General features: G+C 40.7%; 2 protein-coding genes across 3 annotated transcripts in view; one reads left to right on the forward strand and one right to left on the reverse strand.

The window, feature by feature from the left end:
• The window catches only part of LOC125456804 (molybdopterin synthase catalytic subunit), a 58,840-nt gene extending 48,114 nt beyond the window's left edge, over positions 1-10,726 (forward strand). Inside the window, exons 2-4 of the mRNA XM_048540222.2 lie at positions 1,240-1,393; positions 8,007-8,130; positions 9,776-10,726. Coding sequence (XP_048396179.1) covers positions 1,240-1,393; positions 8,007-8,130; positions 9,776-9,841 — 344 coding nt within the window. The 3' untranslated portion in view covers positions 9,842-10,726. The remainder of the gene's footprint in view (positions 1-1,239; positions 1,394-8,006; positions 8,131-9,775) is intronic.
• A 4,345-nt stretch (positions 10,727-15,071) lies between these two features.
• Positions 15,072-17,416, reverse strand: part of itga2.2 (integrin, alpha 2 (CD49B, alpha 2 subunit of VLA-2 receptor), tandem duplicate 2) — a 180,755-nt gene continuing 178,410 nt past the window's right edge. For both annotated transcript variants that reach the window (XM_059648563.1, XM_059648562.1), the window contains exon 30: positions 15,072-16,862. In XM_059648563.1, coding sequence (XP_059504546.1) covers positions 16,773-16,862 — 90 coding nt within the window. In that variant the 3' untranslated portion in view covers positions 15,072-16,772. The remainder of the gene's footprint in view (positions 16,863-17,416) is intronic.

The following is a 17,416-nucleotide window of genomic DNA, read 5'->3' on the forward strand; positions in this document are numbered from 1 at the left end:
TGTCCAGGATCAGAGGATGTAATTTCAGAATAAGATATTGTATATGTAAAACTGAGATGAGGAAGAATTTCTCCAGCAGGTTGTGAATCTGTAGAATTCTTGACCGCAGAGGGCTGTTGAGGCTGGGAAAAGATTTTTAATGATTAAGAAAATCAAGAGTTAGCAAAAAAGGCAGGAAAGCAGAATAAAGAAAATTACAGCACAGGACCAGGACCAGGCCCTTCGGCCCTCCAAGCCTGCGTCGATCCAGATCCTCTATCTAAACCTGTCGCCTATTTTCCAAGGATCTATATTCTTCTGCTCCCTGCCCATTCATATATCTGACTAGATACATCTTAAATGACGCTATCTTGCCCGCCTCTACTACCTCAGCTGGCAACGCATTCCAGGCACCCACCACCCTCTGCGTCAAGAACTTTCCACGCATATCTCCCTTAAACTTTTCCCCTCTCACCTTGAAATTGTGACTCCTAGTAATTGAGTCCCCCAGTCTGAGGGAAAAAGCTTCTTGCAATCCACCCTGCCTATACCTCTCATGATTTTGTAGACAGTAGTCAGGTCCCCCCTCAACCTCCGTTTTTCTAATGTAAACAATCCTAATCTACTGAACCTCTCTTCATAACTAGCACCTTCCATACCATGCAACATCCTGGTGAACCTCCTCTGCACCCTCTCCAAAGCACCCACATCCTTTTGGTAATGTGGCGACCACAACTGTATGCAGTATTCCAAATATGGTCGAACCAAAGTTCTATATAACTGTAACATGACCTGCCAACTCTTGCACTCCATACCCCATCTGATGAGTGAAAGCACTCCATATACCTTCTTGACCACTCTATCGACCTGCATTGCCCCCTTCAGGGTACAATGGACCTGAACACCCAGATCTCTCTGTGTATCTGTTTTCCAGGGCTTCCCCACTTACCATACAGTTTGCTTTGCTCTTGAAGCTGAAGGTTATCAGATTGCCATTCGATGAGATCATGGCCAGAATAGCTTATTTCTGCTCCTATGTCTTATGGTGGCGTTTTAGTGCAAATAGGGTTGAGGAAACTGCAGGTGTCAATTGTGAATGTGATTAACTTAGAACAACATGGTAATTGAGCTGAAAGCTCACATATAAAAAGGGTCCAAGGCTAGAATTTGGAGAGATTTCTTCAAGATCCCTTGATGCTCAAGGTGGTTCTCTAAGTGATTTCTGTGCCCCTTTAACAGACACATGTCCCATTTTGGTAGGTACAACCAGGAACAATTTTGAAGGAAAGAAAGTTGTTCGACTTGAATATGAAGCTTATATTTCAATGGCTGAAGCTGAAATAAAGAAGATTTGCAGAGATATGAGGCATAAATGGCCGATGATTCAACATATCAGTATCTACCATAGACTTGGGTAAGTTATTCATGTTGAATATTCTGTGCTCAGGATCTCATATGATATTGATGGAGGGGAATAGCAACAACAGTAAAAGGAAAAGAATCACAAATAGAGCCTATTTCAACTTGTATATTCCTGTGGTATCCTGTATAAAGCACATAAATAAAGATTTGGGATAAAGTTAATTGTTTTTGTAATGAGCAAATTGTTAATGTTATTAATATGAAGGGATAATGAACAAAGCTCTTTCTTGTTGGAAATAGTCATGGTGTGGCACTTATGACGTGGCACTGATCAGCCTAAACCTTAAAATGTCCAGGTTTTGCTTCATTTGGATAGGGACTTGTGGAATTGAGAATAGTGTTGAACATTTTGCATTCACCTATGAATATTCCATTTCTGACTTTATGATGGAGGGATGGCATTGATAAAGCAAATGAAGATGGTTGGATCCAGGACAGTCGTACCTCATAGACTCTAATAGAGATACATGGAACTGAGGTGACTGACATCCTTGGGGCGGCACGGTGGCTCAGTGGTTGGCACTGCAGCCTCACAGCACCAGGGACCCGGGTTTGATTCCAGCCTCGGGTAACTGTCTGTGTGGAGTTTGCACATTCTTCCTGTGTCTGCGTGGGTTTCCTCCGGGTGCTCCGGTTTCCTCCCACAGTCCAAAGATGTGCAGGCTAGATGGATTGGCCATGCTAAATTGCCCGTAGTGTTCAGGGGTGTGTGGGTTATAGGGGTATGGGTTTGGGTGGGATGCTGCAAGGGGTGGTTTGACTTGTTGGGCCGAAGGGCCTGTTTCCACACTGTAGGGAATCTAATCTAATCTAAACTTCCAACAACTGTAATATCCTATGTACCAGGTATGACTGCATCCAGCAAAGATTTTTTCCCTGGATTCCCATTCACTTCAGATTGCTAGGGCTTCTTGATGACACACCCATTTAAATGTGGCTATGGTGCTAAAGGCACTGTTACTTCACATCTGGAATTGTTTTTTTTCCATGTTTCAACGAAGACTGTAAGGAGGTCAAGATCGATGTGGCCCCGGCGAATCCAAACTGAATTTTACTGAGCAGGTTATTGCTAACTCAGTGCTGCTTGTTAACACTTGATGAAGCATTTCTTCACTTTACTGACGATCAGGAGTAGACTAATGGGGTGTTAATTGGCTGAGTTCTATTTAGGTTGTAGACATGCTCGCTCAGCCGGTGTGTTTCGATGCAAATGTTTTGCCACTCTGCTAGTTAAAGTTGTCAGTGCGCCTTTGGTGAAGCATTGGTGTTCTGTCCTGTTTGTTATATATATGCCTTAGTTTGTGGTTCTGTCTCTGTGGTTTGCACACAGGGTCTAATTCAGTCTGTTTGGTGATGGTGTTCCGGTTAGAATACCAGCCCACCAGGAATTCCCTGGCATGCCTCTGTTTGGCTTGTGCGATTATGAATGTGTTGTCCCAGTCAAATTCGTGTCCTTCTTTGTCCTTGTGTAGTGAGACAAGTGAGAATTGGTTGTGTCTCTTGGTGGCTAGTTGGTGTTCATGTATCTGTATTGTCAGTTTTCTTCCAGCTTGGGCAATGTAGTGTTTCTCACAGTCATTGCATGGTATTTTGTATATTACCTTAGTTTTGCTGGTTTTGGATATGGGGTCCTTCACGTTCATCAGTAGCAGTTGTCAAGTAGCTGTTGGTTTGTGGGCTACTCTGATACCTCAGGTCCAAGTTGTCGTGTGTTATTCTTTGATATGCCTTTGATGTATGGTAGGTGGTTAGTGTATCTGGTCGTGTTGTGTCTTCCTGTGGTAGACTGTCTCAGAGGTAATGGCCAATTGTGTTTTTTTGGGTTTCCACTCCTTTTGAAGACTCTGTATATGTTCTCCTGTTCTGCTTTGCGTAGCTTTGAATTGGTGCAGTGTGTTGTGGCTCGTTGCTGTGTAGCAACCCAGAAATGCACAAAGCAGAATAGGAGCATCGATGCGGATTTTTCAAAAGGAATGGATACCCAAAAAAGCACAATTTGCTGTTACCTCTGAGACAGACCACAACAGGAAGATATAACGTGACCCGACTCACTTAGCACCCTACCGTACATCAAGGACGTATCAGAGATGAACGCACGACTACTCTGATATCCCTAGCATGAGAGTAGTCCACAAACCAACAACCACCCTGCAGCAGCTACTGATGAATGTAAAGGACCCAAATCCAGCAAAACCAGGATAATATACAAAATACCATGCAAGGACTGTGAGAAACATTACATTGACCAAACTGGAAGAAAACTGGCAATAAGGATTACGCAAACACCAACGAGCCACCAAGAGACACAACTAATTCTCACCTGTCTCACTACACACAGACAACGAGGGACTCAAACTCAACTCAGACAACATATCCATAATTGCACAAGCCAAACAGAGACATGCCAGGGAATACCTGGAGGCCTGGTATTCTAATTGGAACTCTATCTTGTGCACAAACCACTGAGAAACAGAGCCGGAAGTGGTACCATACACCCGAACAAACTGACGCATGTCAATAACAAACAGGACAGAACACCAACACCTCACTGGAGGTGCTGTGATGATGTTACTTAGCAGGGTGACAAAACATTTGCAACCAAACCCACCGGCTCGGTGAGCATGCCTACAATCTCATCCACAACTCAAGCTACAAATCTTCTCAAAAACTTTAAACACCTACATGTTTGATTTATCCCGTTTTTTCTATACAATATCATACCTGACAACTTTCCAACTTGTTTAGTAGATGCCAGTGTTGTTGCTGTCCTGGAACTACTCAAGCACATTTCTTAGAGTTCTTGTTGAAATGTTGTCAGGGCCCACAGCCTTTGCAGTGTCCAGTGCCTTCAGTTGTTTCTCAGTATCAGGTGGAATGAAGTAATTTGCTGGAGACTGCCATCTGTGATGCTGGGGAATCTGCAGAGAAGGCCAAGATGGATCATCTGCTCAGCATTTCTAGGTGAAAATTGCTGCAAAACCTCAGTCTTCCCTTTTATATTGATGGGCTCCCTTGCCATTGAGGATGTGATATTTGTGGAGCCTTATCCTACAGGGAGTTTTTAGTTGTCCACCACCATTTAATACTGGATATATCAGAACCGCAGTGTTTGTGTCTGATTTGATGGGTGTAGAACTGCTTAGCTCTATCGCGTGGTGCTTTCACCATTTGGAACATGAGCAGTCCTGGATTGTAGCTTCAAGGTATGCCTGGTGCTGCTCCTGGCATGTCCTACTACACTCTTCATTGAACCATGGTTGATCCCCTGGTTTGACAGTAATCGTAGAATTTGGGGTATGCTGGGCCATGAGGCTGGAGATTGTGCTGGAGTACAGTTCTGATGCTGCTGGTAACTCAACACAACTCGAGGATGCTGAGTTCTTAGTTGCTTAATCAGTTTGAAGTCTGTCCTGTTTAGCATGTTTGTCAATGTGAAGGCAGTAATTCATCTCCACAAGTACTGTGTGGTGGTCATTCTTACCGATACAGTCATAGACAGACGAGACTGCAACTGCCTGATCAGTGAGGATGAGGTCAAGTATGCTTTTCCCTACTTGGTTTCTTCACTAATCGCAGCAGACTCATTCAAACAATATGTCCTTTAGGACTTGACCCGTTTGGTCAGTAATGGTATTGCTGAACCGTTATGATGAAGTCTGTTACTCACTGTACGTTCCGTGCCCTTGTCACCCTCCTTGCATCCTTCCAGTGATGTGCAACAGGGAAGAGTAATGGTTCACCATTTAAGGAGGGGGTATGTAGTAACAAGGTGTTTCCTTGCCTATGTATCACCTTTAAGGTATGAGATTATGTGAGGTGCGAAGGAATGCTGGCGACCCTGAGAGCAACTCCTGATATATTACTGTGCCACCATCTCTGTTGGGTCTGTTGTGTTGCTAGAATATATCCAGGGATGGTGATGAGACATTGTGAGTAAGATATGATTCTTTTAATATAACTGTATCAGCCTGTTGATGAACTAGTGTGTGAGAGAGCTTTTGCAGTTTTTAACACAAACCTCGGATTTTGTGAGGGAGAACTTTTGTTTTTGAAATATTTCAGTGGTTTGATACAATTGAGTACCCTGCTAGGCCATTTTGAGGGCAGTTACGAGTCAACCATACTGCGATCAGACTGGAGTCGCATTTAGGCTAAATAAGACTAGGTAACAATTTGCCCTCCCTTATTTATATTAGTGAAACAGATGTATTTTTGCAACAATCGACCGTGGTGTTGTGGTCGTCATTTGACTTTTAATTCCAGATTTTTGTGAATTCGAGTTCCACCATTTGCAGTGGTGAGATCTGAACCTGGAGTCCCAGAACATTACATTGGTCTGTGTATTACCGGCCCAGGAAATAAACCAATGCCATCGTCGCCTCAGTGTGAGATGTTCTCCGTCTCCTTGCTCTCTGTCCATCACACCAGTCTTGTTTTGCATTTTAATGACTTCATGGATATCATTGGATAATTCTTGATGTCTTGAATCAGTCCGTCAGGACACTGGTCACTGTCATCTTAAGAGCACAGGAATAGGTATAGGTCACTTAACCCCTCCATTGCCCAACATCACCACATCAGTTTGCACATGGCTGATTTTTTGCCTGATCCCTGTTTTCGTTTTGTGACTCATTATTCTTTGTAGCTTTCTCATTTGTGGGTATCTGTGCGTGTTTTTACATTTTTGTATGTGTTTTGTCTTGCTTAAAAAGGAGAAGCAGGTTTGATATAACTTTTTTTAAAGTTGAATACCTTCCAATCATCTGCCTTCATTTCCACCATAACGCACGCATGTGGTTAGCCCTGCTGCCTCTCAGCACCGGGGACCCGGGTTCAACTCCAGCCTCGGGCGACTGTCTACGTGGAGTTTGCACATTTTCTCCATGTCTGCGTGGGTTTCCTCCGGGTGTTCTGGTTTCCTCCCACAGGCCACAGATGTGCAGGTTAAGTGGATCAGTCATGCTAATTTGCCCCATGGTGTCCAGGTGTGTACATGCTGGATGGATTAGCCATGGAAAATGCTGGGTTACAGGGATAGAGTTGAGGTGTGGGTCTGGCTGGAATGCTCTTCAGGGAGTCAGTGTGGACCCAATAGGCCAAATGGCCTGCTTCCACAATGTAGGGATGGTAACTATTAAAATTGTCATACAATACATTTTCTCACTACCCCCCTCTTCCCACACTCTCACTGGAGCAACAAGCTATCACCCTGAACCTTCCCTCAGTCACCCTCATCCTGCCTTCCATGATCTTAGAATGACCACCTGCATTTGATCAAGCCCCTCAACCTTCCCTCTATCATTGTTGACTTGTCCTTCATTTCCTTGATCTCCCTTCTTGCTTGCTTCTAATAAAAATTATTCCTCCTACTGAGGTTCCCTCCGTATATCCAGCACCATTCTACTTAGAGCCACGACAACGTGGCTGTCTTCCTTGGACAACCACGCCCGATCTCCTCTAACTACCCTCCCTCCCACAAATGGCCATGTCTTAACCTGCCTGGACGTCGTCCACCTGAGCTCAAAGCAGCAGCTCAGTCTTCTCTTCCCTGATCCGACAGGAAAAACAGTGAGCAGAGATAATGGGAACTGCAGATGCTGGAGAATCTGAGATAACAAAGTGTGTAGCTGGATGAACACAGCAGGTCAAGCAGCATCTCAGGAGCACAAAAACTGACGTTTCGGGCCTAGACCCCTCATCAGAGAGGGGGATGGGTAGAGGGCTCTGAAATAAATAGGGAGAGAGGGGGAGGCGGACCGAAGAGATTTGCAGTGGGAGAGAGATTCCCTGAGGTTGTCCGGAGGGAGGAGGGTAACTTCTTCAGGTTAGGCATCCCTGGAAGAGGCTTCGCAATGAGGGTAAAATTGTGATCAGAGATAATGGGAACTGTAGGTGCAGGTCAAGCAGCATTTCAGGAGCACAAAAGCTGACGTTTTGGGCCTAGACCCTTCATCAGAGAGGGGGATGGGTAGACAGTGCCTAGTTTCTCCAAACCCAACAGGAAGATTACCTGGCCTCCTGCACTTCTACTATGTTGTGAATCTGAAGGCACTTGTTTCTTGTTTGCTGCTCACTTAATCATAATTGTATAATTTATTATAGCAACCAATGATTATTGCAAATGTAGGACATGCTAATAAATTTAAAATAATTACTGTTGCTTGCTGCAGGCACCTTGATCTGCCTTTAATCCCCCAACAACCTAATTCCAACATTTCATTTCCCAACTGCCCCAGTCAGGAAGCTGATGTTTTGCCTTTTGCAGAATGAAATGACTTGTCCCACCGTTTTTCAGCCCTGAGATCTTTGGTAGATACCATCCCTCCCAGCAGGTGTGGTTTAATTAGATTTATGCATGGAATTAATTGGGACACTGAAAATGACTAGATGTTCTGGTTCTAAACAGCACAACACTACACTGAAAAATGAAGTCTGAACGGAGAAATGTGTTTTCATGTAAATAACATTTTGAAGGTTACACCAGCGATTTGTTAGCTGGTGTGTTTTTGAACATCTGTTTCAGGATTTAAATTTGCCTCTTGTAAATCAAAATATTGTTCATTAAGATTGTTTCTGATTTCATTTTTAACTTTGTAATTCTGCAGAGTAGTTGATATAACGGAAGCAAGTGTGATCATAGCCATATCCTCTCCACATAGAAGTGAGTCTCTTGATGCAGTGAAATATTGCATTGCGACTTTGAAAGCAACAGTGCCAATATGGAAGAAGGTATGCACTTTGACATCTGGGGATGAAACTTTGCTTGTGGCAGTGGTGGAATGTTGACTGAAATTGGCTAGCCCTTGACTTGGAATGCTGATAGATGCATTCCACTCACTCGATACGTTTTCAAAAAAAACTTTCTAAATTCTCTTTGTTTAACCTGTCATGAAGATTTGATTGTCCAAGCAACAGAAACAAGGATGGCATATTCCAGCGTGCAGGTATTTCTCAAATTTTAATCATTTGAAGGTTGGCATAGGGCTGTGGATAATGGGATGCAGATAGAATGCTACAAAACTTCATTAAAGAGTACCTCTGGGAAAATAGAAGATTCTGCTGCAGAAACACTTTTTAATCTTTTACTTTAGATGACACTGACTATTTATACTTTCACCCTCTGTAGGAAAATTCTCCCTCCATCTTCCAAACGTGAATTTCCATCTCCTGTCATTGAACAGCAAATTTCATAGTTTCCACCCGTACTAGTCCTCTTAACTACATGGTTACTTCTGAGAGATGTGCAAGTTTGAACAAATATGTACTTCTGCAGATTAAGTTCGGCCAAATTTTCAATCAAAACTGTGTTGCCTCTGATTCCAGAGTGCTTTCTCTCTATGCTTCATGTTTTTAATGCATTTTTTGTTACAGTATATACTCTTGAGCTTCATCTCATTGTAACTCATGTGCCTGAAGTTTGAGGTGCCTGGTAGCTTCATGTTAGTGAGAGGCCGCTGACTTTGTGTTTGGCTCTGCGATTTCCTAGACCATCCAGCTCAGGCTGTGGGTAGAGCACATCTCTGGTTCTTTTCTGGCATATGTGAAGTTATCAGGGTGTAATCATTGGAATGATGCAAATGCGCATCTGTCAGGAAAGACAGCTACACCATCCATTGCTTTTTTATATCTGTCACTGCTCCTCAAGTCTGTGTTACTACACTTAACAAGTTGGACTGAATGGCATGATGTGTCACAAAGTATATGAGGTCACCTTCATATGCCTCAACATCTTCAGAAAACTAGCTGATAAAGTGAAACCAGTTTGTGGCATGGAGCCTGTCTATGATACTGGCATTTCTATATTAATTGAAAGTTGTGATATCAGTGAGAATGTGAAACAATACTCATATACCTGTTTCAAGATTCGGTCAATTAAGTAAAGATTCAGGACATCAATTTGATGGTTTTGAACCAGCTTTTGCAACCCTATATCACAGAGGATAGGGGAGGCGATGCCTAGTGGTACTATCGCTAGACTATTAATCCAGAGACCCAGATATGTTCTGGGGTCCCAGGTTTGAATCCAGCCACGGCTGATGGTGGTATTTGAATTCAATAAAAAATCTGGAATTAAGAACGTAATGATGACCGTGAATACATTGTTAATTGTCGGAATAACCCATCTAGTTCACTCATATCCTTCGGGGAAGGAAGCTGCCATCCTTACCTGGTCTGGCCTATGTGTGAATCCAGTCCCACAGCAATGTGATTGACTTTTAATGGCCCTTTGGGCAATTAGGGATGGGCAGTAAATGCTGCCGAGCCAGTGACCCCCTCATTCCGTAAATAACACGACCATTTAGAAATGTATATGTTAAGAGCATGATAATTTCTGTTTTTGAAAAAAATTATTTTATTTCTGCTTATAATTTAGGAGATTTATGACACAGAAGAATATACCTGGAAGGAAAATAGGGAATGTCAATGGGCACAGAAATGACAAATAATTATCACAGGATGTGATGCTGAAGCAAGTAACTTTGAGTCAAAGTAAAATGATTAATGAATTAATTGAAAATGGTGATTTGCCTGTGCACTATAGTGCAGTGTGTGTACAAAAATGATACATGACAAGCAAACTACATAATGCTGTACTTTTATATAAAAATATATATGATCTTTTCATGTTATGAATTTTCAGTTTGTTGAAACCTGTTGAGTAGATGCCTTGTTAAAGCAAATTAATTTCATTCTGTTTATCAGCACATTTTTAAACAACCATATGCAATAATGTTATTCAAAATTAAATTCTGAAGAAAATTATGTTCAAAGGGATCTTTTTCTATAAATTTTAACATGTAGAAGCTGTTGTGTGCTTACTCGGTTTGTTACTCTATTTAGCTCTGAAAATAAATTTAAAGTATAATGCCATTTTTCTTCTCCTTGTGCATTAAAAATTGCAGGAAAATTAATTGTTGAAAATATGGAATTGACCAGCATGAAAAATGTTTGCCAGATAATTTTAGGACATGATTATCTACTTCATTTATAGTAGTATGCTCCATATCATAAAGTGATGAAATTTAAATTTTAAAGTACATAATGGTGACCTACGTATGCAGAACATAGTATTTTCAGCAGTGAACATTTGTGAAACAATTATGAATTATTCTGTGATTTACAATGTGTGCAACTGGAGTTTTCACAGCCATAAATACAGGATTTTAACTGGTTTGAATTTTTCTTTGAATGGCAGCAATTTGACAAGCGCATAGCTGAAAATATTAGATTTGGGAAGGAAAAATGTTCTAAGGTTGAAATCAGAATCATTGAAGCAAATTTCATGATTTGTATGTTTAAATAAAAAAAAGTCATGCTACCACAACTATTTGTTGGATGTTTTCTTGATCAGAACACTCTAGACTTAGTAGAATTCCATTGTGTCTTCAGTGGGGCTAGTTTGCTGCAGTAAAGGTCATTTAAATGTCAGTGGGCCCCTACTTCTTGTTGAGAATGTGTCTTTTCAGTGGGGAGAGAACAGAACATTGTTGTAAGGGTGAATTCCAGTGCAGACTTACCCAACATAACTGGTAGAAAAGCCGAGAAGGCCTCAAAATGGCAAGAGCTTCACAGAAGTTAATCAGACTCACCCACCCATATTTGGCCTAGAATTCAGTTATTTTCAATGATCTCTTATAACTGTTTTACTTTTTCAGCTAGAAAGAATGACAGAATTAAACACAGTTCACTGTAAACGTGAAACCTCTCCTTTTCAATATTTAGAGTATACTGTAGAATAAATGAATTGTGACCTCTAATGGTTGTATTGAGCATGTGCGGCTCCCAAGTACTCAGCTGTATTACCAAGGTGTTGGATCAGGTATTTACATATCCTGGGTAAGCCGTGGAGTCATACAGCATAGAAACAAACCCGTTGGTCCAACTTGTCCATGTCCACTTAAGTGCCATGTTTCTAACCCAAATTTCCACCCTGAGCTCAGGAATGATCTCGGGTAGGAGGGAATTAACCCATTGCAGATTTAAGCTTCTGAAGAAGGTTCTTAGCAGACTCAAAATATTTCAGTGTTCGAAATGTGACTCTGTTTCTCTCTCCACAGATGTTGCGAGACCTGCTGAGTTTCTCCATTATTTTGTGTTTGCTTTAGACGTTTAAGCTTCCCAGGCAATCACCAGAGGTTTTAATAATTTTCAAACATTCAGAACTATAAACAAGCTGGTGACAGCACAAAAAGAGGCCATTCAGTGCATTGTCTCTGTGCCAGCTGATAAATTAGCTACCCATTCTTACCTTCTTATCAGGACCTTGCCTGTATCTTTACAGGTTGCTGTGTTTCAAATTCAGATGCGGATTACTTTTTAATGATCTGAGGGTTTTGCACCTTAACTACGAAACTGGACAGCAAATTCCAGACACCCACCACCCTTTGAGTGAAAAGACTTTTTCTTCTTCTCTAATCCTCTACTACCCACCTTAAACCTTTGGCCCCTAGTAAATGATCTCTCAATGGGGGGGAAGGGGTCTTACCTGTCCATTCTTATCCAAGCCCCTTTACTATTTTGTACACCACAATTAAGTAAACCCCAGCCCCGTGTCTCCTCTGTTCTAAGGAAAACAGCCCTGATCTATCCAAGCTTCCCTTGTTGCTGCAATTTTCAAGGCATGATAACATTCTTTTAAATCTCTTCCATACTCTCTCTAGAGTTTTTTTCTCTCCCTGTAATTTAGTGACTAGAACTGCACAGAATATCACTGTGGCCTAACCAGTTTATTATATTGTTCCAGAATTATATCCCAGCTCATGTACTTCACATCTTGCCCAGTGAAGGAAAACATCCCATATGCCTTCTTTACCACCTTGTTTCCCTGTCCTCCCATCTTTAAGGACCTATTGGCATGCACTCCAAGGTCTTTCGTTTCTTCTAACCTGCCTAATCCCCTCCTGTTTATTATGCATTCCTCTGCCTTGATTGCCGTTTCCAAATGGAAAAGCTCACATCTTTGGATTGAATTCCATTTGCCACATTTCAGCCTGCTGATCTGAGCCAAAGAGGTTTTCCTGCAGTTGATGGCAATCTATTTTTGAGCTCAGCTGATGTTATTGGACAAGTCAGATCCCAAACTGAAATCTGGCTTAATTTTATTCATCAAGGTAGCTATTCTCAGAATTGCAAGTACGCAATGCTTCAGATTTGGTTTCAGTGATACAGGAATTTACCATGCAAAAATTGAATGAAAATCAAATAAGAAACCAAGCTATTTGCACAGTACATAATTTGAAAAATTTTGAAATGCGCAGTAACAGTGACAGGTTTATCACCTTGACTGTTCAGTACTCCCAACTGTAACTTGCTACCTGCTGCCCTTCCTGAGTTAAAAAGCAAAGTAAGACATGGAGATTGGAGGTCTCCAAGAAAGCACAAAGTAACTGTTTGCTAGAAAATGAAAGCTAGGAGCCAAAAAAGGCATTCTATTTTGATGAATGTGATGTGCATATGTCCCTGTGCGCAAAGTAACCATGCAGAAGCATGCACATTGTATTTTTCTCTGAGCTCCAAAGTGAGCTCTTGAAAAAGTGAAGAGGGAGTGAGTTGGACAGTGAGCACAGATGGTTGATAAGACCATCAGACATAGGAGTGGAAGTAAGGCCATTCGGCCCATCGAATCCACTCCGCCATTTAATCATGGCTGATGGGCATTTCAACTCCACTTACCCGCACTCTCCCTGTAGCCCTTAATTCCTTGCAAGATCAAGAATTTATCAATCTCTGTCTTGAAGACATTTAATGTCCCGGCCTCCATTGTTCTCCGTGGCAATGAATTCCACAGGACCACCACTCTCCAGCTGAAGAAATGTCTCCTCATTTCCACTCTGAATTGACCCCCTCCAATTCTAAGGCTGTGCCCACAGGTCCTAGTCTCCCCGCCTAATAGAAACAACTTTCCAGCATCCACCCTTTCTAAGCCATGCATTATCTTGCAAGTTTCTATTAGATCTCTCAACCTTCTAAACTCTAATGAATACAATCCCAGGATCCTCAGCTGTTCATCGTATGTTAGGCCTATCCAGGGATCATCCGTGTGAACCTCCGCTGGACATGCTCCAGGGCCAGTATGTCCTTCCTGAGGTGTGCGGCCCAAAATTGTATGCAGTATTCTAAATGGGGCCTAACTAGAGCTTTATAAAGTCTTAGAAGCACATCGCTGCTTTTATATTCCAACCCTCTTGAGATAAGTAACAACATCACATTCACTTTCTTAACCACGGACTCAACCTGCAAACTAACCTTTAGAGAATCCTGAACCAACACTCCCAGATCCCTTTGTACTTCAGCTTTATGAATTTTCTCACCATTTAGAAAATAGCCCATGCCTGTATTCTTTTTTCTAAAGTGCAAAACCTCGCATTTGCTCACATTGAATTTCATCAGCCATTTCCTGGACCACTCTCCTAAACTGTCCAAATCTTTCTGCAGCCTCCCCACCTCCTCAGTACTACCTGCCTGTCCACCTATCTTCGTATCATCTGCAAACTTCGCCAGAATGCCCCCAGTCCCTTCATCCAGATCATTAATATATAAGGTGAACAGCTACGGCCCCAATACTGAACCCTGCGGGACACCACTTATCACCAGTTGCCATTCCGAAAAAGAGCCTTTTATCCCAACTCTCTGCCTTCTGTCAGACAGCCAATCCTCAATCTAAGCCAGTAGTCAGATGGTTAGTTTGCTCACACCAACATGTGTGGACCAAGGATGGAAGAAGATGATGTCCATGGAGCAAGTGGAATGTTGTGAAAAAGGCAGTGGGGAAGATCAATCGGCAAACAACAACCGCCAGTTCCAAACACAGATCTACAAGTTGGGAATTTATGCCACCGAGTTTCTCAGGAAAGGGAAATCAAAAGTGGTGTAGAAATAAGACAAATTCAGTTAATGATGCAATGTGAAAGCATGGATATAAGGTCGTTGCCTTGTGATAGTAAGATTCTAAACTCACTACTGAAGTGTTTGAGGGGGTAAGTTGTGAAAATATTTTGCCATGTTGAGATTCATATTTTTCCATCCTCACCGTACTTTCTCAGCCCTGGCCATGTCAATCCAGGCAGGGGAAAATTGTGCTCTGGAATGTTTCGCAGGGATACTGATTCATTTCCAGAAGACTGCTTATTATTGGGTAGGCCTGAATACATGTTGATTTGAAAATGCTTGGGTAATTCCTTAACAATTTTCTATCTGAATTTTTACTCATAGCCTTGTCCACCTTTTCAAATTTACCTGGTTTATTTCTTTATCTCACTTGAATTTGATTTGAGATATTGTTCCTTGGATGTGGAGACTGGAATTGCATGTCATCCAGATTGCCTTTTGCAGCTAGACTCACATATTCTCGTGCTCCAATCACCCTGTAATAAAAGCCAATGTTGCTAACTGCCTGCTGCTCTGCATACTTTTAGTGTACAAGTACAGCCAAGTCTCTCTCTGAGTCTTAACTTCTCGAAATATCAGGGCTTTCAAATTGAATGAACTTAAAACTTGGAGTCCATTTTTTATTCTCTCTCTCTCTCTCTCTGTCTCCCTGTCTGTCTGTTTATTCAAGCCTTGTACGGGACTGGAGAAGGATAATAGATGAGTAAAAGCTCCTGTGGAAACAACGCCCTGGAAAATTACGTTAATCGTAATAGCATTTAGAGTAAAAGAAAGCACAGAGATCCAGTACTGTATATATTTTTAATAAAGCCTGGGAGCCATAGAAACTAGAACAATCCGTATGAAAAGGAGTTAATGCATAATTGGAAAATCATTTAGATTTTCATTTCACCATGCAACCACATGTGTTAAGTTGAGACAAAAAACCCTAATAAATATTAATTGAAAACTTAATACAGGAAAATTCAAATAATTCTGTATATATATATATATAAACATACCAGTGCAAATAGCAAAGTCCCCACCAGTGCACCATAGCTGGCTTTTATGTAAGAATTCAAACAACTACCAGAGTGCTCAGCACATTTGATTTACAACAGTGTTTTTGGCAGTAACTTTTTTACAAAAAAAACCAAAAATACAATCACATATTGGAGGCAGAATAATTAATCCACATGTAACATTAACTGCTAATCACATGATTTAAAACAGTACCAGACCTGAAAAGTATTTTCTCTTGTTATTTCTTATGATTTTCACCTAATCCCGAAGATAACTTGTATAAAAACAATTCCTAACAAATATTGTGCAAAAGAAATTAGAAAAGTTTTATTTACATAATTAGTACCATTGAACACACACCATGACAGTGGCTTTTATAAATTAAGCCCACCACACAGTGGTTGTTCTAGTTGTGGTTAGGATGCTACTTTGAGCTTCGAATATGTCACAAGTATATCTCAGATGAATTCCTTCACTGATCAAATTTGAAATATCGAAACATGTATGTGACACAGTGCAGTGAAACAAGTATCTCTTCTAGAATAAAGTTTAATAGTATATCACTGCAGTCTGATTGACAATATTGCATTGCAATTCAAAGCATGCAATTTTAAAACGAGAATTAACTTTCCATAGTTTGTGATGTGGTACCATATTGTGTGTAATTATTGGATACATGTAATGCCACTGTTTTTGATCAGATCCAAATTTGACCTTGGTCAGTGTACATATGAAGACAATGGGGATAACCTTTAATGTATTGGTAGCAGGAACCCTGGACCACCACTTGTCAAGCAAACTTGTACAGCAGTTGCACGCAAGTGTCATATCTTTGAGTTTCCCTCTTAATGTGCAACGTTTCCTGCCATGCAAAGATTTGTATTCAGCATCTCAGTGGTATTCAGTAAAGTACCACACAGCACTGTTATCTTTTATTTGTTGCTGTTGATACTAGTTGTAAGTTAAAATGTCCTAAGCTGTGAATGTTACTATTTTTATCATTTACAATGTTGATATTATATAATAAAATTAAATGACTGTCAATTATTCACCATGTATCATCCAATTAAAATATGAAGCATATTTTGTGAAACTGAAATGGTGAAGTTGTATTTTGAAATCTAAAGGATTAATGGTGAAATTTCTGGGAAAATTGTCCATTTTTCTTCAAAATTGACCATGCACAAATTTACTTGCTGAATTAGAAAGAATGCATATTAAAGACATGTACCTCTATGATTTTTAGTGTGTCAGTTACAGAGAAAAATATTTTCTTTTTCTATAAAAGTAGAAATTTCACTTCTGTAAAATGTAAACAATGAATGTACAGAACATGCATATTTTTCTGGAATATCATCAAACTCACTCAATAGTGAGTTGATATTTCAGATCATTTTGTGAGCAGATCCTTCAGCTGTTCAACCCAAAAAGTATTGCTAAACAGAGCGAATAACATTCACAGTGGACTTAAATATTGTTTGTTATTCTTCTTCAACATCTTGGTCACCGTTGTTTTCATTGTCCTCTTCATCCTTTTCCAGTTTGTTGTATTTTCTTTTAAAGAATCCCAGCTGTTTTTTTATTTCAGGGAAGAAAAGGTCATTCAGATTAATCATTCAAATTAAAAATCCACATTTCCTCAAGTAACCAGCCAATGGGATTCACTCAACTATGAACTGCTATGTTCCCTTCATAGATGATACTACAGGTGATCCAAACATATACTATGTATATCTGTAATGCAGTGTAACTCTTCTTTATTTTCTCTTTTTCTTTGTACCTAAGATGGCATTGCTTGTTGGTGACATTGTACACTTTTCACTGTACTCCTGTTCTTCTGTGACTTGAGTGCATGTGACAATAATTCTAATTCTAATACTGGGTTAAATATGTGTCCAGAACAGCAAGAAAGAAGCTCTATGTTCAAAAATGTGCATGGAGGTTTGTCAATGGAAGGATAAAAACTTTCCTTTTCAGAGAACTAGGACAAACGTTATGTGCCAAGTGACCACCTTCTGAATTGTAACATTTTGTGATTTTTAAAAGTTATATTTATGCATGGACTGGGGGTGTCACTGTCTAGCCCAGCACTTATTTACTATCTGTAGTTACTCTGAAGAAGGTG

Source organism: Stegostoma tigrinum, chromosome 1 (assembly GCF_030684315.1).
Source record: "Stegostoma tigrinum isolate sSteTig4 chromosome 1, sSteTig4.hap1, whole genome shotgun sequence".
Classification (NCBI taxonomy): Eukaryota; Metazoa; Chordata; class Chondrichthyes; order Orectolobiformes; family Stegostomatidae; genus Stegostoma; species Stegostoma tigrinum.